The sequence below is a fragment of the Desmodus rotundus genome, chromosome 6 (genome assembly GCF_022682495.2).
Source record: "Desmodus rotundus isolate HL8 chromosome 6, HLdesRot8A.1, whole genome shotgun sequence".
Taxonomy (NCBI): domain Eukaryota; kingdom Metazoa; phylum Chordata; class Mammalia; order Chiroptera; family Phyllostomidae; genus Desmodus; species Desmodus rotundus.
The window spans coordinates 70358434-70379673 of NC_071392.1; the positions used below are offsets into that span (position 1 = coordinate 70358434).

At 35.6% G+C, this 21240-nt stretch overlaps 1 protein-coding gene across 3 annotated transcripts in view; it reads right to left on the reverse strand.

Annotated features, from left to right (window-relative positions):
- Positions 1–866: 866 nt before the first annotated feature.
- Positions 867–21240, reverse strand: part of SLC13A1 (solute carrier family 13 member 1) — a 112859-nt gene continuing 92485 nt past the window's right edge. For all 3 annotated transcript variants that reach the window (XM_045191194.3, XM_045191196.3, XM_045191195.3), the window contains 7 exons: positions 18466–18564; positions 17989–18090; positions 13512–13618; positions 11659–11768; positions 4692–4853; positions 3079–3216; positions 867–1410 (listed from right to left, as the gene is read on the reverse strand). In XM_045191194.3, coding sequence (XP_045047129.2) covers positions 1276–1410; positions 3079–3216; positions 4692–4853; positions 11659–11768; positions 13512–13618; positions 17989–18090; positions 18466–18564 — 853 coding nt within the window. In that variant the 3' untranslated portion in view covers positions 867–1275. The remainder of the gene's footprint in view (positions 1411–3078; positions 3217–4691; positions 4854–11658; positions 11769–13511; positions 13619–17988; positions 18091–18465; positions 18565–21240) is intronic.

Genomic DNA, 21240 nt, shown 5'->3' on the forward strand with positions numbered 1-21240 from the left:
CTAATCACTGATGGGCAGTTGGGCTATTTCCAGATCTTGGCTATTGTAAATAATGTTGCTATGAACCTAAGTGTGCATATTCTCTTCCAAACTGGTGTTTGGGATTCTTGGGATGTATTCCCAGAGGTGGGGTCACTGGATCAAGGGGAAGTTCCAAAACACAGCAAAGGTGTTTGTTTTAACTGTACACAAATCTTTTTTGGTTTTGATTGTCATTTTTTCCCTCCAGTCTAACTTTGGGATGCCAATAGACTTTATTCTTTCACATCTTGAGTGCCAGAGGACTATTTCCTTCCTACTTTTGTTTGAATGATAACTTCTTTTCTCTTTTTGGTTTGACCATAAATAATTTATTTTTCTCTTTGTAGATATATTAATAGTTTTAATTTTTCATTCTTTATTTTGCCTCTGGTATTTCATTTCATTGTTAATATAATGGAGTTACATGACTTTTTTCTACATATGATACACAGTGATAACTCATTTAAATTTTGGAATCTCCTTTTTAATATATGATAATATGTATTTCTAAAATAAGATAAACACAAATGAAATTGTTATACATACGCATAAGTGTGTTAATAGTTTTACAGTGTTCAGCTTTTTTTCTAACAATACTGTGTTAATGGTGCAAATCATACATCTATAACATGTATTTCTCTGTGCACTGAGATCATAAAAATATGAATTAAATTACTCTGACCATAAGGTGAAGTAGAAATTGGTCCTTATGTATGAGTTTTCTGTTGTTTAGTGGATTCATATTTATTTAGATTAAACTTTGCTTTTGCACCACCAGACGACCACAGCTTTGGTTTTTCACAAATTTCCCTTTAATAACACTACAGAAATAATTTATCCAAGTACCTAATTAACTTGTATATTTTATTTTCTACTTATATCTTCATGGGAAGTTTCTCAAATAATAAATTGGCATTTGAAATGTCATATGAACCCAAATGGTAAGGTGAAACAAATGACCTAAACTCTTTGAAGGTCAAGTTATAAATGATTCTTATGATGAACCAGAATGCATATGGTCCATGAGCAAAATCACAACCATAGGCTTCTTGATGAAGACACTCAGAAACTCTTTGGCTGTACCTCATAGGAAACATGGACTCTGGGTTATGACAACAGGTTTTGGGAGTTCACTGGAACTGCAGCAGCTACACCAGCACTGATTTAAATGTGTCATCAGTTTTCAGAGACAAATTCTGCAGTGAATTCTTAATGGTTCCCAAAGAGCATCACAGGATGGTCAGAGCACTGATATCATGGGTTGGTCGTACTGTTTACAGGAGCCCAAGAAGGGTAAGTGTAGAGGTCAAATATGGGCACAATCCAGGTGAACATGCCAAGCATCACCACGGCAACACCCACAATTTTAATGCCAAGTCCAGCTTTAACCTTGAACAGGAAAGAGCATGAATGTCAGTCTCCTGAAAAGAAAACTTATGGGAGAATTGGAATACTATTACAGAAGGCACCTGTCATATTTACGTGCATACTAAATGATTAGTATAAAATGTTGATTTCATAAAACAAGGAAAGGTTCTTCCATTCATGTCAAAAGATCATCTGTCCCCAGCCTAATGCCATTTACCTGAAGAGTCTCAGAGAGTTTCCTATTAGGAATACACTTAACTGATTATTCTGATTCAAGAAAAATCCCTTTAAAAATCTGCCAGATCATTTAAAATCAAAACTTGAGTTTCATGGTTTTGTATTTTTGTGGGTAAATTTCAGGTCACTATATGAAAACTGAATCCTTAGTAGTCAATATTATTAATAGTTTTCCTTTCAGTACTCTTTTATTGAAGTTTAATAATGCCACATCTAGTCATCTTTCTTAGAGTTCCCATTTTTCTAGCTCTGACATCATCATTCTGGTGTCCATTAAACAATCTCCAAGTTGCTTCCTATCCATTCAAACAGAGGCCAGCAAACTACTGCCAGTGAACTGTTTTTGTAAATAAAGTTTTGTGGGACCACAACCACACCTGTTTGTCTACAAATTGTTGTTGACTGCTATTATGAATGGCAGAGTCGAGCAGTTGTGACAGAGGCCATATGCCCACAGAGCCTCGAATATTTACTATCTAGCTCTTTACAAAGAAAGCAGCTTATCTTCACATTATTGGTATTAAAACATGGAGCCCCAAAGCAAAAGGAGGATACCTAGCTGTGATCACTACAGACAGACCCTTTTCTGTCCACGCAAGCCACTCATTAATTTCCAGAACGTTTTTCCAATTCACATACATAGGGCACTGCTTATGTTATGCACATTTTCTTTACCAAAATGATATTACGTAATTTCTGCCTAGAGGCATTTCCAGAATTTTTACCTTGCAGGAGTTTAGCAACTGGTGTGGAAGGGAGGGAGCTGGACTTAACTTGAAATTGCATTTGAATAGCAAGCTCATGGAATTTACTTTGGTTATATTCTTGTTTGTTTTGGTTTGGAAGTTGTTTATCCAAATTTAGGGGACACTAGAATATTTTCAAGGTACTCTTGACTAGCACAACTTTTGCATTTGGCAAAAATGTGCATGTTTTGTCACTTAAATTTTCTATTATCACTTCCTCGTGCTTTCACTTCAGGTGTGGCTATTAGAATCAGAACAGGAAAGATGACTTTTCATCAGTCAGGCACTGAGTCTCGTGCCTCTTTCAGAGCAAATATCAATTGTGTAAATATTTGTGATAGCAAGCCACAGTGCTTGATTGCCAAATTTCATTAACCCTATATCTTCATTTGCCTAGGTCAAGTTAAATCTAATCTTGACATGCAAGTTTAAGCCATTGCGCTGGGCATATTTTAGGCTCTTTTCCTTCTTCTAGGACATTACTGGTACATTCTGTATCTTTGTATTCCTAACTGTAAATTCAATGACATGATTGCTTCAGGTTATCACTCTTAAAAATGATTCTATGGCCAGTCACATAATTGCTTTCAGAACCAGAACTCAAGCCATGCTTTCGTGGCAGTTGATTAATATGAAAAAGGAGAGAGAACCTAAGACATCACAAGCAATGGCTACTGAACCTGAAGTATTCTTTCAGCTCACTCACCATGTCCATAACTTTTAGATGGCCATATGAAAAAACAATAGCGTTGGATGGATTTGCTACTGGTAGGAGGACTGCAAATGAAGTACACAGAGTAGAAGGTAGCAAAATATGAAGAGGGTTCACGTGAATGGCTTCAGCCTGTTAGAAAAGATAAAAAGGAGTCCAAGTAAAGTTTTGAGATGCACCAAGCATCTAAATGAACACAATTATAATAACAAGCTTTCCCAGAAGCAGATTGAAACTTAAGGACATAAAATTATACATAAATGCAGTTATAACTTCAAGAATATTTTTCAGAATGTGTCTCTTCTTATTGTTCATATATTTATTAGTGTCCATTTAAGTATTATAGCTCAGTTTGTTTGGAAAATGTTTTATTTATTCCCAAAACTAAATAAAAACAATGAGCATTTATTATTTATTGAATAGTAGGTGCTATGCTAAGTGTTTTCATATACATAAAATATGTGTTATATAATACACAAATTTACATATATTATAAATAATGTATAAAATAATATAATAAACTGCATATATATGTATATAACTCACAGTTCACAATGAACTTATGAAATAGCTAGTATAGCCCCAAATAACATATAAAGAAATTGAGGCTCAGAAAGTCTAAAGTAACTTGTCAAACACACAGCTGACAAGCAGTAGAGTGTAGGTAAGGTCTCAGGTCCCTCTGGCTCCAAAACTTCTCCTCATTCCATTAACTTTCCTGCTTTTGTGACATACATAATTTAAAATTTGCTTATGGATCATCACAGAAGGAGAATTAATATGATTCTTAATTTATCACATAGTTTTCTAACTGCTTTATGTTGAGAAATAAAAACCAGGAAAAAACCAAAATAATATTTTGCCAATTTAAACTCTGAACATTTTTCTAATTTGAAGCAGCAGCTCAAGAATGCCGACATATGCCCCTTGAGCTGGTAGCAGATAAATTCCTGAAGGGCAATCCTTCTTAATTTAAAGCACTTTCTTTTCGCCAAACCCATCTGTCCTAATAAGAAAAACATTTACTTAAAGCTATCTCTTGTAATTACTAGCTAGTTGGGGAGAAGAAGGAAAGACAGTCTTTCCCTCTCTCTCCTTGCAAATCTGCTTCTTATTTATCTTTGAAAATTCTTCCCTGGGCAGTAGAGAACTGTATCTAAGATACTTAAGCATGAAGCCTGAAGTATAAGCCTAGGTTTTCATTCACTTGCAAATCACTTATATGAAGCACTTTTCAGAAATAATCTTCTGGAGGGAGAAGTGTCAGAGTTACAGGCCCAAATAGTAAATTTGCCAGGAAACATTGAATCCCAGAGTCTCATAGCTGGAAAGGATCTAGGGTTACCCTCCCATTTTTGAGCAAATAAAAAATCTGGGTGGAGAAAAGGTAAGTGGTTAATTATCCTGCTGCTTGAATGTAGAAGAATAGAGTTTTCTTGAGTTGGGGGTCTCCTAAAAGGTATTAATGCAAATAAAGACCACTCTATAAGTTACTTCCAGGGAGAGCATTAAGGCCCAAAATGATTCTATACCATAACAGGAGAACAAGCTAAGTAGAACACTGCTCTTCTGATGAAGCGTATACATGGAATAAATGCGACACTCACCATTGTAGCTAATATTGGGAGGAGGATAGTGATGGTAGCTGCATTGCTGGCTACCTCTGTTAAAGAGGTGACGAGCAAAGAGGAGATCAGAATTATTAGCCATACTGGTAATGATCCTAGAGGAGATAATTTATTTCCTATCCAGTCAGATAGTCCTGAGATCTAAAAAAACAAATTTGCAATATTTGTTATTCATTAATAATACGTTTTGATAGACACATTTTAAATGTATAAAAAACATTATTTGCTCTAAGAACTCAGTTTCTAAAATACAATTTTAATCTTTCATATATTCTTGATGTGTGGTAGATTTAGGTGGCTTTGACATGGAGAGACTCTCAGTCATTTTTATTTTAGCACTACCAATACGCTTTAGGAAATCTGAATTATCTCCTACTTTTATTCAACTAAATTTTAGTTTTATCTAATTAATATGTGTGCACATTTTAAGAAGTCAAGTAGTACTAGAGAGCCTGAAGAAAAGAGCAGCCCTTCTGGTCTACCTTCCTCCACTCCTACTTAGTATTCCCTAGCGACAATGACTTTGAACTGATATTAGTTATTTGGAGATCTACTTAGGTATTTATGGCTATTTTTCAAAATTAAGCTTTTTCCCAGTTTTCAAATTTAGACATTATTTACTGATGCATGTAAGGATTCAGCTTCCTTATACCATCCACCACACATAGATTTCCTCTCCCTCCATTTCTTTACACTTATATATCAACATTTTGTTAAATCGATATTTAAAGCTTACCATTATGGTTATACGAATATTGTTCACACCCAGGTAATTTAATGTACTGTGATTACATTTATTTTTGTTGTTTTACCGCTGTTTGTCTTTCCAGGGATAATGGCCTTATTCTTTGCTTGGTTTTCTAAGTACATATCACTAATTCTTCAGCACAGTCTCCAGTCAAATTGAAAAACTCCCCACAAGTAGACAAACATATAGCTCATTCTTTTTCATTTTCTGTCATGGAGATGTCCATCCTGGACTATTCTTTCCTTCTGCTCCATTTAGACTGGTTGCCCATCGTATCTACTCTACTGCTGTTGTTCTGAGACCTCTCTTCTCTGGTGTACTATGTATTCCCTTTATCTCCTTCTCGTGTGAGAATCCTTTCTTGTTAATGCCAGTGTGTTGGTGGAGCACCTTCTTCTATAACTTTCTGAGAACTGGTGCATGGGAAGTAATTTTTTTTAAGTTCTGCATGTCTGAAAACCTTTTTATTTTCTTTTTATACTGTTTTGATAGTTTAGCTTTTGTAAAGTTCTAGACTTGAAAGAGTTATCACTCAGCCAGAAAGCTTGGTGACCTTCTGATCTTTGACTCATTGTATGTAGTACAAAGAAATCAGCTGTACTCAAATCAATGGGTGTGTTATTCTATTCCCTCCACACTCTGCCAAATGGAAAGGAAAATCCTCCATTTGTGAGACTTCAGTGAGCTGCTGCATATGTGAATCTTTATGCCCATGCCAAACTAGGATTGGCATCCTTCAGAAAGCTCTAATTATAAGCAGATCAAAAGTTGGCAAAACATCCCCAGACGTGTATACCAGATATATGTTATTTGTGGTTTTGACTGATATTTTTGTTTGTTTTTTGGTTTTGAGTTTTAGATGGGAAAAAGTCTGCCTAACATTTAAGTCATATTAGCACAAGCTTATCCTAGAATATAACTACATATATTTTAAGAATGGCTTTTTTTTATCTATGTCTGATTAGATGCCACTGGAAGAGGTTACACCACATAACATCACCCCATTGGGATCATATCATCAAATGACATGCTTTGGTATTAGACACTCTCTAGCTCTCTCAGTTCAGAATCTCAAAGTCTTCAGTTCTGGAAAATTGTTTGTATTGTTTTTTTTGTCCTTCTACTTATTTTTATTTTCTTTCCCCTTCTTCTCTTTCTGAAACTCCTAGTTGTTGGCTGTTGGACATTTTGGATTGATACTTTAATTTTCTTTTCTCTTTTGTATGTTTCAGGTTCTTCATCATTTTTAAAAAAATTTTCTGGGATAAGTTCAAATTTCATCTTCTAACTCTTCTATGGAATTTTCCCATTTCTGTTATAATATTTCTTTTTTTAAAGCATTTTTTATTGACTATGCTATTATAGTTTTCCTAATTTCTCCCCTCTCTCCCCCCTCCACCTTCCAACACTCTAGCATCCCCCCTTAGTTCGTGCCCATGATTTGTACATATAAGTTCTTTCCTATACCATTTTTTATTTCTCCCCATCTATTTTATGCCTACTAATTATGCTTTGTCTTCCCCGTACCTTCCCCCCCATTCCTCCCTTCCCCCTCCCCACTGAACTCCCTCTGTGTGATGTCTGTTTCTCTGATTCTGTTCCTGTTCTAGTTGTTTGCTTAGGTTTTATTTTCATTGTTTTTCTTTTTCTTTTTTTAGGTTCATTTGTTGATAGTTGTGAGTTTGTTGTCATTTTATTGTTCATATTTTTTATCTTCTTTTTCTTAGATAAATCCCTTTAACATTTCATATAATAATGGCTTGGTGATGATGAACTCCTTTAACTTGACCTTATCTGGGAAGCACTTTATCTGCTCTTCCATCCTAAATGAAAGCTTTGCTGGATACAGTAATCTTGGATGTGGGTCCTTGCCTTTCATGACTTCAAATACTTCTTTCCAGCCCCTTCTTGCCTGTCAGGTTTGTTTTGAGAAATCAGGTGATAGTCTTATGGGAACTCCTTTGTAGGTAACTGTGCCCTTTTCTCCTGCTTCTTTTAGGATTCTCTCCTTATCTTTAATCTTGGGTAACTTAATGATGATGCATCTTGGTGTGTTCTTCTTTGGGTCCAACTTCTTTGGGACTCCCTGGGCTTCCTGTTCTTCATGGAAATCTATTTCCTTAGCCAGATTGGGGAAGTTTTCCTTAATTATTTGTTCAAATAAGTTTTCAATTTCTTGCTGTTGTTCTTCTCCTCTGGCCCCTCCCCCACAGGCAGCATCGAAGCGCAGCAAAGAGGGTTTCCCTGCCTGGGTGAATACCTAAGGCCCCACCCCTTACAACTTATCAGGTATGTCAAGACAAAGAAATATGGCCCAAATGAAAGAAGAAAGCAAAACTTCAGAAAGAACTAAGCAATGAGGAGATAGCCAACCTATCTGATGGAGAATTTAAAGCCCTGGTAATCAAAATGCTCACAGAACTGATTGAGCTTGGTTGAAAAATGAAAAAACAAATGAAAGATACCCAAAATGAAATAAAGCAAAACATTCAGGGAACCAACAGTGACAGGAAGGAAACCAGGACTCAAAGCAACAATTTGGAACAAAAGGAAAAAATAAACATCCAACCAGAACAGAATGAGGAAACAAGAATTCAAAAAAGTGAAGAGAGACTTACAAGCCCCTGGGACAACCTGAAACATTCCAGTATCCAAATTATAGGGGTGTTAAAATATTTCTTATCTTCAGTGTATCTTTCTTATTTTCTGTCTATCTTTTTATTTAAAAAGTAACATTCTGGTTTTTTTCATGTTTTTAATTTTTCTAAAATCTCTCTGAGGCATCGATGATAAATTTTTAAAATTTTCTTTTGTTTCATACATTTTCCTTGCTTTCATGTGCTCCTTTTCAATTTTTCTTCTTTATTACTGGTGATTGTACCACAGGCTTTCCCAACCACCTGATGACTCTGGACCATCTATTCATGTTTAATGAGGAGGCAACAAAATAATGATTGAAAGCTCTTGGTGCCTGGGCAAAGATTGTGAGCTCCTACCCTTTGCAACAGCATGGATGGATCCGGAGAGCATTATGCTAAGTAAAATAAGCTAGGCGGTGAAAGACAAATAGCATATGATCTTACCTATAAGTGGAACCTAACCAACAAAACAGACAAGCAAGCAAAATATTACCAGAGACAGTGAAATTCAGAACAAACTGACAGTAACCAGAGGGGAAAGAGGGAGGGGTTTTCAGAAAGGACACATGGACAACATCAAATTGGGGTGGGATTGAGGGTGGGAGGTGGGCCTGGCTGGGGTGGGAGGGAATTGTGGGGGGAAAATGGAGACACTGTACTTGAACAACAATTTTTAAAATGTAAAAAAGAAAAAAGTATAAGGATATAAAGAAAGAAAGTACACACACACACACACAGACACACACACAAGAAATACTTTACCTTAGGTGACTGAGTTGTGAGCCAGGGTCTCACTGATTCAATTTTGTTACAGAATAAATTTTAATTTTATACTATGGAGGAGAGAGAGCAGTTGCCTGTCTATTCAGGACTGGAAAGAGTATTTGTAATGCTCACAGCTCTTGATACACTTTTGAAACCATACTCTACTTTTAGTACTGTTTTAAACCCCAGCTTCCTGTTAAAACACTGTTTCCAATTTCTAACCTCTTCCAGGATCCAGTGGATGAATCGGTTTGTTTCTTGTCAGCTATCTTTTTTTCCATAGATTTCATCCTTCTTTACTATTTCTATAGGACAAAGTTACCCCTCAAATATCTTCTTCCCATCTTTTAATTTTATTAACATGTCTTATATGTAACTATTCCTCCCATTAATTCTTTATCTTTATACTTTGACACTTTTTTTTTGTTCTGTTATTGCCATTTCAGTGGGGAGCTGAGAAAACGTGTTTAATCTTCCGTGTTTAACCCAGATGACCCAAATCTGGAGGAATGTGTGAAAAAGGGAGAGGAGGACTCATTTGCTGATAAGAATTTGAGAATGACTACCAGCTCATGAGAGTCCGATCATATTGAAACATATCAAGGGGCATTTAAGAGAGAAGGAATTACAATGAGGTCAATGTTTTAGCAGTTGCTATCTCATGGTTCCCAGTTAGAAGGGTTATTCACTTCTGAACACTGATAAAATAATTACAATTTGGGACAAATTTTAAAAAATTAACTGCTTCCAAATCTTAGTAAAACCAATTTCTAGGGGCATATTTGACCATAACCAGATTTTTGAAGCTCATGCTTCAACCTCACCACTCAGGGGTAGGGTTATTCTGGGTATCCCATAGAAATCTGAGTCTATGTAGTACTAGGATTTTCATAGTAAACTAGACCTGCTTCCAGGTTTCCCCGTCCTTCCAGTGAGGGAGTCCACTGCATTAGAGTAAGTTCACACTTTTCATTTCCTTAGACTTTGCTAGACTAGGGTCTGGCAAATGCTTTTAAAACCACTTTGAGTGTCCAATCCAGACAGATATTCTGGGAAAGTGAGATGAACAAAGGTCACATAAATGCCAGAATTGCTGATTCTGACTTTCTCACAATTCAGATGAATAGACATAGGAATGGAAATTATTGATGCTAAGAAACCAGATCTCCTTACTGCTGGACTAGCAGAAAACTGTATTTGTTTTATATTTCTCTCATTTATATTTGAGCAGTCTCTAAGGCAAGCCAAGTCTAGGTTGAAAATGACTTTCTAAGTGGCACTCAAATTTCATCTACTACTAAATCTTATTGCTGAAATCTCAGTATCCAAATACAATACAGAAAAACTGATGATAAAGTCTGAAGCAAAAACCAGTCTCCCTATAGGTTATTAAGATGAGAAGACAACAGGTAGTTTTTTCCCTTGAGAAGTATAAAGGTTTAACTTCCCAGAAACAAAAAATCTAGACACAGCATCTCTCTCCATCCTTTTTACTTTGATGACAGAATAGGAATATAGAATGGCCATGAGCTCTGAGTATCGCACAGAACGCTAGAAAATCCAGAAATGAGAGGTTTTTAATTTGTCAAAAAAGTGAGAGAATTTTCATGGAATTTTTGAATCAACCTTATCGTGACCAGGACAATGTTAAGGGCCAATGACCTCCCTCAACTTCTACTTTATATCAACTGTGTAGATAGGCCAGAGAAATAGCCAACTCAAATCCTCTTGGTGGTTTTACTTTCTCTGTAAAATTAGACAGAATACAATATTAGCCATGGTTATGTGAATTCTTTCAGGACTTTATTCAATGAATGTATATTTAGTACCTTTAATATACTTATGTAGTAAATAAAATAATAAATAAATAATGTAATAAATTACTATTATTTCTTATTCTTCTTTGAAAACATTAGACCCATGATATATTGCAGAGACCTCGGAGAGTTACTCTAATGCATTATGAAATAAGGTAAAAATATAAACAAAAAAATGTTTCACTAGGAGTCACTGTATGTGTGATTTTTATGTTTTTTCCTTTTTTAAACATACTCCAACCACTGAATAACCCAGCCAGGGCTGTGTTTTTCTTATTAAGCTAGTCTTCTAATACTACTTCACTGATTCAGAATTCTAATCTTCACCCTGGCCAGGTGGCTCAGCTGGTTGAAGCATCGGCTCCCTACACCAAAGATTGCATGCCTGATCCCCCATCAGGGCACATACCTAGGCTGTGGGTTCGATTCCCCGCTGGGGCATATACAGGAGGCAACCAATGGATGTTTCTCTCTCACATCAATGTTTCTCTCTCTCCCTTCCTCTCTCTCTAAAATCAATAAAAACATATCCTTGGGTGAGGATTAAAAATAAAAAACATTCTAACCTTCTTTGCTTTCTTTTGACATGCTGGTACATTGTTAAAAATTGATTTTTTATGCTTGCAGTCTAGAAAACGTTTTGAACTCTGCCTGGTTTTTATTAGCAACTGTTTTATTTCACTTAGTTTTTACATGTTGCTGTTTAGAAAAGACTCTCCTTACCTAGGATGGTAGAAGTGGGATTTTTTTTAAAAGGAGGAAGAATTATTTTTTATGTTGGTCTAGGTCCTATTTCAAACCTACATAGTAGGTAATTGACCTCACCTCATCTGTGTGCTGTACTTATGCATGGCTATTGAAACCTTTGTCATTAAAATGATAAGATGAAGTTGAGTAAAGCAAAAGCTTGAATGTCTCTCTGTTCTCCTTTGGAACAGCCTAGTTGCTTGTTAAAGATCCTAGACACAGATTATTACCTTACAGCCATCTGCCAAGGCAAACCCTCCACCAACAAGAATGACTATGTCCCAGGGCATGAATGACTGGAATTCTTTCCAAGTAATCAGTGGAGAGTAATCAAATGCAACTGCAAAACAAAAACCCTACAGTTATACATTACTTAAAATAATAGGACATTTTTTCTTCATTACTGTAATAGGCAGGTCACAAGAAGGTTTTGATATTTCTCTGTTGCTTTTAGGTAGGGGGCTGGATCTGGACTTTGAACAATTTCTACCTGGCATAGATGGAACATACATTACTTTAAAAAATCATAACTTGGGAAAATCCTTTAGATTATATTATAAAATAAATTTAGATACATTATAACATTGTCATTTATAATGCTATCCATTATAAGCTGGGGGCAGTTTCAGTATTTTGCCCCCCCAAAAAAAGAAAGAAAGAAGAAATAGAATGAAAGAGAGAGGAAGAAGAAGAAAGAAAGAAAGAAAGTTAGAAAGGAAGGAAGGAAGGAAGGAAGGAAGAGAGAGAGAGAAAGAGCCAACAATAAAAAACTACAACTCTATAGTGGTTGTACCAGTATGGCAATTACTCAAAACAGTAAAAATAGAGTTACCATATGACCCAGCAATCCATCTTCTCGGTACCTACCTCAAAAACTCAAAAACACTTATTCGCAAAGATATATGCACCCTTATGTTCATTGTAGCATTATTCACAGTGGCCAAGACATGGAAACAACCAAAGCATCCTCAACAGAGGATCGGATAAAGAAGATGTGGTACATGTATACTATGGAATACTGCTCAGCCTCAGAAAGGATGAAATACTGCCATTTGTAACAACATGGGTGGACCTTGAGAATATTATGCTAAGCAAAATAAGTCAGTCAGAAAAAACTAAGAACCATATGATTTCACTCATATGTGGGATATAAAACTAAAACTCATAGACATAGACAACAGTATAGTGGTTACCAGAGAGAAGGGGGTGGGAGGCAGTAAAGGGTGAAAAGGGCCAAATACATGGTGATGGGAGATGATCTGACTTTGGGTGGTGGGCACACAATGCAGTACACAGATCACATATCACAGTGATGTACACTTGAAACTTATACGACCCTATTAAACAATGTCAGTGTCACCTCAATCAATTTTTAAAAAACCCACAACTCTTCTAGACTATTTCAAAACAATTTTAAACCCACCATTTGTCCCACATGGACAACATAGGAACCTGACTTCCCAAAATATTATGTGTTACTATAAAGCACAGCCATGGATGAAGCCTATGTTTAAGAAGTGTGTGTTTATTGGAGGAGGGAGTATCCTCACATAAACATGCATGCCTCTTTGTCCATGTGTTGTAAAGACAATGAGTATTCCCACCAAATACCTTTTCTTTCATTTGTGACACTAGGTTATAGGCTAGCGTAGGGTTGATTTGCATTTTCTCCAGGACTACCATGAGGCTGTAAATGCTCTTTCCTTTGAAACTCCTCATCTTAGTAGACCCTCAGCATTTAGAAGCAAGGGCTCATCATGAAATAATGAGTTCCAAGTTCTTGTTCCTATGTTTGTCAATAGTAAGTTTAATTCTGATTATGGAAGGGGGGAGTGAGCTTATCACAGACCAAATAGTGTCACTCAAAGCAGAGTCCTAACCACAGAGCGTTAAGAAAACCTGCTTCTCACTTCTGCAGATGGAGATGACCTCCCTGTAGCAGAGGTTTTGTGCTGCAGTGTGCAAACAGGGCATAGGTCAACATGTTCATGCCCTCTTTTCCAGGTGCTAACTGAAACGAGTGGAATTCTGTGTATGTTTGCTCTTCTGTCAAATTCATTCGGAATAATAAATAATACTCAACCAATTTCTCCTGTAGGTGTAGTTTTAGTCAATTTCTTAGCTGGGATAAGAAAGAATAGGAGTCCTATAAGTAAGGCAACCGTTGAATCTGTAGGAAAATTGGGATACCTGGAAAAGGACAAATATGTATATTAACAAGTGGCATCAAGACTTCGTGGGTACTAAACACTAATTGACTATGCTGATAGCATACAAGTAGTAGTGGTGGCATACAGGGTTTTGTTTTTTTTTTCCTGGAGAATATGCTCTAAAATCTATGGATTTCCCACTAAATGATTTTCCACTAAATAAATTAGTGGAACAGCAAATCTGAGACCAAGTTCCCATTGTTTCCTTATACTTCTCTTTATTTTCAAAACCATGTATACACATGATGACCTTAGGTAAAGTTTAAGGATCTGGTAGCTAACCTTTTCTTTGAATTATTTATTTTACTTAAATCAGCAGCGAATTGACGTTGAAACAATTGCTAGGCTAGGCAAAGCCTCCTATAATTGATTTATAACATCCTAGTATTGAATTGTGGCAAAGTATGGATGTGTTTCTGGAGTCCTTGAAAACGCTTCTGTAAATTGTGAAAGTGAATAATCTGTTTTCCTAAGATACAACATCTGCCTCTCTGATTGTAAGCCCTAGCCACATCATACAAATGAAATCAACCCATTTAATACTTTGCACCCTATGAAACTTAATCAAGAATATTAATTATTAGAATGGCTTATGAGATTCTCCTAAGTGATCACTGTTCAAATTAAGAGTGATTCAGGAACAGATGGGGCCTTAAAATCATCAGGCCATTCCAGCAAATAAGACAGGTTCCCAGAAGCCCCAACAGTTCAGAAGCTCCTGGAGACTAGATATGAAGCAAACAGGCATAAATAATTAGAATTCAGTTTTAAAAGTCAGAAATATTTAACTAGTGAATCCTTGGATTCTGAGAAGCCATCCTTCTATCCCACAGGTTATTTTGCTACCTTGTAACTCAGCAATGTATATATACTATAGAAACTCTCTATTCCTGTAATTTACTTGAATCAAATAATAAAAAATGCATTATTTTATTCAATCTGACAACTTCATAAAGCAGTTTGTTTTCCCTAAATATAGATTTTCTTTATTCTATTATTGAGTAAAAAGGCCACCTTGGTGTAATTTATTCAATAAACTTAACCAATATTTACTATTTCATGGTTCTTTATTTCATTTATTTCAATTTTAAATTTTAGTTGGATTTTTGTCAAATTAGGTCAGGCATTATGTAATCTGATTTATGAAAAGACACACTGGATTCAGTCCAAGATCAAACAGATGGAATGAAAACATTAGGTGGTAGCCATAAATCTTGATCTCTCATTCTAGCTTTGGAACATCTAAATTCCTAAAACCTCTACATTACAAATATATGCCACTGAATATATACTTAAAATAAAGCTATAAATACTGAAATAATTTATTTTCAAAAAGACTTTAAAATATTATTTTATTATGTTTATTTTCATTTTAGTTTTAGTTCATTATAAACTAATTAAGGTTGTCTCAGTGATAAAAATATTAAGATTATATAAATTTTATTTGCTTTAATTTATATCTTTCAAATCCCTTCCTCTCTCAAACTTTTGTTCCATTTCTATTTTTTTCTCTCAGCATTCTAGGTAACATGCACATCTGCCTATAGCAAATACATGCTGTTTTCATGCTCCAAACAAAACATCTCCTGAATTACATTTTTCTCTTGTAAGGAATAGAAATTAGAAATTGATTATATCAAATTTCCTATTGGGATTTCTGCCTGGTTTTTATTAGCAACTGTTTTATTTCACTTAGTTTTTACATGTTGCTGTTTAGAAGACTCTCCTTACCTAGGATGGTAGAAGTGGAATTTGTTTAAAAGGAGGAAGAATTATTTTTTTTGTTGGTCTAGGTCCTATTTCAAGCCTACATAGTACCATCAAACTTTAAACAACAGTTTGCTTTAAATAGCTTCCTTTGAGTAACTAGAAGCTGTCTTTCATTTTGACAACTCAAAAATGAAATGTTTTAGTTTTACAGGAATCAGAAAGTTTATAAATCTGAAGCGGATTCTTTGAAACATGCTCCCACATTGCATTGCTATACTTGTGCGCTCACTAGGAATTTGGACTCAGACCCTTCACCTTTAAAAAGTGTCGGCAGTATCTGCATAACCAGAAGGCTCTTATTCAAGAAAAAGGAATTTCTTTATTCTATGTGGGAAGAATACATTTGACTCAAATAATTTTGGTTTCTGCCCCCCGAATACATGGATTCTTGCTGGGGAATATGAGACAGGAAGTCCAAATCAGAGATCTGCTGAATTTAGCAACCAGATTAATTCAGCGAAAGATAGATTGGGAACACAAATCTCAAGCCCACTTTATAATGACATGTAGGATGCTCCCTAATTTAGAAAATTATGCTACAATCTCCCTCCTCATTATACATGACTCAGCAATGACTGCTGGTATATAAGACACTGAAAGTTAAAATTAACTCTGACCCAGCTTCTAACATTACTTTAGTTGACATTACTTCATCAGGAATTCCTTTTCTATAAAAGAGGGGCAGGCATGGGTTTACGGTGAATTAGTATTTAATGGACATAAATACATAAAAAGATATTGAACCAAATAAATAATTCCCCACAGAAGTAAAAAAAAAGTTGGCAAAAATCACAGAATATGAATTCATATCAGATTATTAAGAAGCATGGAGTGGTATTTTACATAAAAACACTTACATTGTACTTCATATAGGTAGAAGGGCAGCACTATTCTAAGTGCTCATTAGCTCTGTTTTACAGATGAAGAAATTCAGAGATGTGGCCTGCTCAGCATGGAAGAGGCTGGAATGGAACCCAAGTGGTACACTTCTAACTACCACACAACATGGCTTTCTCACACACTGTATTTCTAATTTTGGAAGGATGGAAATAACCTTGTCTAAAGGAGCCTGATTTTTAGTGTCATGGTAGTTGGTTATCTTGCCTGAGGTCTTACCTCATTTTTCATTCCTTATTTTTTTTTCTTCCTGAAAGGATTAGAATTAAAAAATCTTTTCAATGGAAAGGAAGAAGAAAATCTCATACAATCTTTCAGAGTGACAGTAATCACTTAGGAAAAAAGCAAAGCGTATTGGGTTGGCCAAAATGTTTGTTTGGCTTCCTCCCCCCCCATATGCTGGCTCTAATAATGTTTAGTTGTCTTTAACTTCATTTGAAACAATTTTGTTAGATTGTATTGTGACAGCTGTAGTATCAACATGGATTAAAAATACTTATCAAAACTGGTAAATTTTTGTGCAGCCATTTTAATGTTGAAGGTGGAAGAAAATAAGCAATGTTTTCAGCATATTATGCTTTATTATTTCAAGAAAGGTAAAAACACAACTTAAACACACACACACAAAAGATTTGTGAAGTGTATGAAGAGTGATTGTTTGAACATGTCAAAAGTGGTTTGCAAAGTTTTGTGCTAGAGATTTCTCAATAGACAAAGCTCCATGGTCGGATAGACCGATTGAAGTTGATAGTGATCAAATTGAGACATTAATTGAGAAAAATCAATGTTATACCACACAGAAAATAGCTGACATGCTCAAAATACCCAAATCAAGCATTGAAATTAAGAATCATTTGTACCAGCTTGGTTATGTTAATTGCTTTGATGATTGGGTTCCACATAAGTTAGGCCAGGAAACCTTCCTGACCATATTTCCTCATGCAATTCTCTAATTAAACGTAATGAAAACGTTCCATTTTAAAAATAATTTGTGATGGGCAGTGAAGAGTGGATACTTTACAATAATGTGGCATGGAAGAGATCATGGGGCAAATGAAATGAACCACCATCAACCATGCCAGAGGCCAGTCTTCATCTAAAAGAGGTGATGTTGTGTATAAGGTGGGATTGGAGTCCTCTATTATGAGCTCCTTCCGGAAAACCAAACGATTAATTCCAACCAGTACTATTCCAAGTTAGACCAACTAAAAGCAGCACTTGATGAAAAGCACCTAGAATTAGTCAACAGAAAATGCATGACCTTCCATCAGGATAATGCAAGACCGCATGTTTCTTTCATGACCAGACAAAAACTGTTAACAGCTTGGTTGTGAAGTTCTGATTCATCTGCCATATTCACCAGACATTGTACCTTCAGATTTCCATTTATTTCAGTCTTTACGAAATCTTTTAATGGAAAAATATTTCAATTCCCTGGAGGACTGCAAAATGTACCTGGAACAGTACTTTGCTCAAAAAGATAAAAAGTTCTGGGAAGATGAAATTATGAAGTTGCCTGAAAGATGGCAGAAGGTACTGGAACAAAATGGTGAATAAGTTGTTCAATACAGTTATTGGTGAAAATTAAAAATGGGTCTTTTATGTTTACTTAAAAACTAAACAAACATTTTGGCCAACCCAATGAAACAGGAAGGATTGACAAACATAACACGTAACACTTACTCGTGAAAAAGTGCAGACCAACCAGGAATGAACCCAGGATTTCGTGTAAACCATAGCAAGGCCATTACAATGAAGAGGGTCAAGGTGATAATTTCCTGACACCTGTGAAAAAATTTCAATCCTTTCATTTATTTTCTCAGTCAGGATTGTTGCAGAAACTCCCCGAGCTATTGTCAGGAATAATATTACCAGAACACTAACGACTAAAAACTAGATGTGTCAGTAATTTGAGAGAATCACTGCAGTTGGAAAAGGACTTTCTTCTTCCATGGGTCTTTCAGCTTCTTGTCATTCCATCTAGTAAATTTTGTTTAGAAAACATATGTATTTTGTCATGTTGAGGTTAGCACCTACTTTGACAAAGGATAGCACACTGGAGGCCCCTATCAAATATTATAAATACATTACAGACAATCATGCGCTTCTTTGCCTTTAATAAATACAGCATGTGTGTTCACACACAAACATCAATCTTACCTTATTGGCCCAAGTTTTAGGTATTCTTGTTTAATCACATCAGCACAAGCCTTTTGTTTGACTGTCTTGGTCTTGCCACAGTTAAACATCTCCTTAAAACTGAAAAGAGTGATTAAGCCCAGTAAGCAAAGAATTCTCCCTTTATAGAAGATACTTATGTGAAAGCTCCATAAAACACAAATCCTGCTAATAACAGAAATCTGGACTTTTTGCCTATACCTCTGTGTCCTTATTTAAATATTTTCTCCCTGCTTTTCTGTGTTTTCCTGCTCTGCTCAAGTTTCAATGCTTAGTTTTTGTTCCACATTTTTCATGCTATCTTCCACTGATCTCTTTCTTTTCCAAGTCCTTTTGCACCATTGAAATTTTGCCCTGCTCCATTCATCTCTAACACTTTATGTATCTGACTCATATATATTAACATATTTATTATATATCTTGATTATTAACTGTTGCACATGAATGAGTTTTATCTCATTGTTGCAGTGTCATACATATTTCTTTGGCCCAATATTTTTAAACACTGGCATGCATGGTAAATATATGATTTATCAATTCAACAGTACCTTTGTCACATTTCTGAGACACTTTGTTGTCAGACCCATAAATTTTCTCAAATGTGGTAACTCAAGTTATACACTAGGGTGAGGAAGTCCCATGCACTGATCATGGATGCAATCCAAACTGGGTCTATTCTCAGAACTAAAACCAATGCTATTACATTTTCTCTTCAAGTTTCTGTACCACTTACATCCTAGTAGCCTCCTCCAGATAATTTTCTAACTTATTTCCAATAGTAACCACCAATTTTTATTCCTTTTAGCTGCTTATTTTAGTGACCTTTTTCCCCAACGGCTAATTTTTCTGTCCTGAAGTTCAGGGTCTTCAAAACTTTGAACAGTTTTTTCTGAAGCCCTTGTCTACTCCTAGATTTAAAAAATAATAAATAAATTCCCTCCAGAGGAAGAAACAAATGAGAAAAATGCCTAGATTCTTATGGATTACCTCTTGGAATGTCTATAAGCAACTGAGTTAGATTATATTATATGTAGGAATAAAACATGCTTCTGAATGTATAACCAGAGGAATTGGAATCTGGATCGCAAAGAGATATCTGCATGCACATGTTCACTGCAGCATTATTCACAATAGTCAAGGTGTAGAAGCAACTTAAATGTCCATGAACAGACAAATGGATAAAGAAAAAGTGGTATATACATATAATGGATTGTTATTTAGCCATAAAATGGAATAAAGTACCAATACATGCTACAACATGGATGTACTTGAAGGACATCATGCTAAAGTGAAGTAAGTCAGACATAGAAAAACAAATGTTGTATGATCTCACTTACATGTGGGATCTAAAATAGTGAAAAACATAGAAGCAGAGAATAAAAATAGTGGTTGCCAGGGGTTGGGGAGGGGGGAAATAAGGAGGTGTCAGTCACAGTGTACAAAATTTCAGTTATGCCAAGGAAGTTCTGGAATAGGGCTTACGATGAACAATACTGTATTGTATACATACTTAAATTTTTGCTAAGAGAGTAGATCTCTTGCTAAGTGCTTTTTACCACAAAAGGAAAAATGAAAAAAAAGGACAAAAAATCAAAGGGCGCAGGAAGAATCTTTTGGAGGTGGTGGATAAGTGCGGAATTGATATTGATGGTTTCATGGGTATATAATTATCTCCAGACATGTCAAGTTTTGTATATAAGTATCTAAAGCTCTTTGTATCTCAATGATACCTCAATAAATCAGTTAAAAAATAAAAAGGAGCATTTTCCTCTGTAAAATTGCTGGGGTAAACATGGATATTTATGAGGGAGTAAGTAGGAAGACTGAGGTGGTATGAAGATAGCTATCACACAAAGATCCATTGTATTTATTTACTTTTCTGTAACACTGTTATTTAAACTTGTTCAGACTATTATTGCTTCAAAGGAGCAGAGTTTCCTCAATTCTTATGTCATCCGTCATACACATTTATAATCACTCTGTGGCACACCCTCCAACCATGAACACAATTACATGGATGTTGTCGCATGCAAGATCAGTTCAATCACTGACTAGTGCCAGTGTCAAAATTTTACCCCTTGTCACAATATAAATGCTATTATAAGAAGCTAATCTATGGACCACCTTGAGAACCATCTAGAGAATAAAAAAGTAGAGTTAAGGAAAGAAATGAATCTCCTAATAAACTGTTTCCCTCCCTGTAGACTGCATTTGTATTTTGTCACTTTGTTTGGGGACCATAAATAGTTAAGTCAAAAGCCAAATTGGCGTTGCTATAAATGAAGGTTAATGCCTTCACAAAGGAACTGATGAAGTATATGACAATGCATCAACCTCTCCATTTAAATAAGTTCGGTGGCACTGATAGATGAGCTGCTTCTTCCCAAGTATGTTGGGGTCATTTATAATGTGAGAGTTAACTGTGTTAACAGCCAACACACTAATCAGAATGTATGGGACTTGCCAGGGGAGTGGCTGATCATTTCTGTTTGTCGTTCTAAAGCCTCTGGAGGTGAACACCTGGACAGACTGAAAAATGAGCAGGCCCATGAAGCTGTGCAGTGACTAACCAACAGTGGACAGCGAGGGGACTGTTTAAACATGCCACTGGTTGTGATTTATGGACTTTACCTAATGTATGCACTTCACAATTTTTTTTTTCTTCCTGGAGAATACATTTCAATACATCTTCCCTTTATCTTTTTAATTTTCCTTTTTAAATGGGGAGGCCGTTTCCAAAAAATGACAATGGTTACA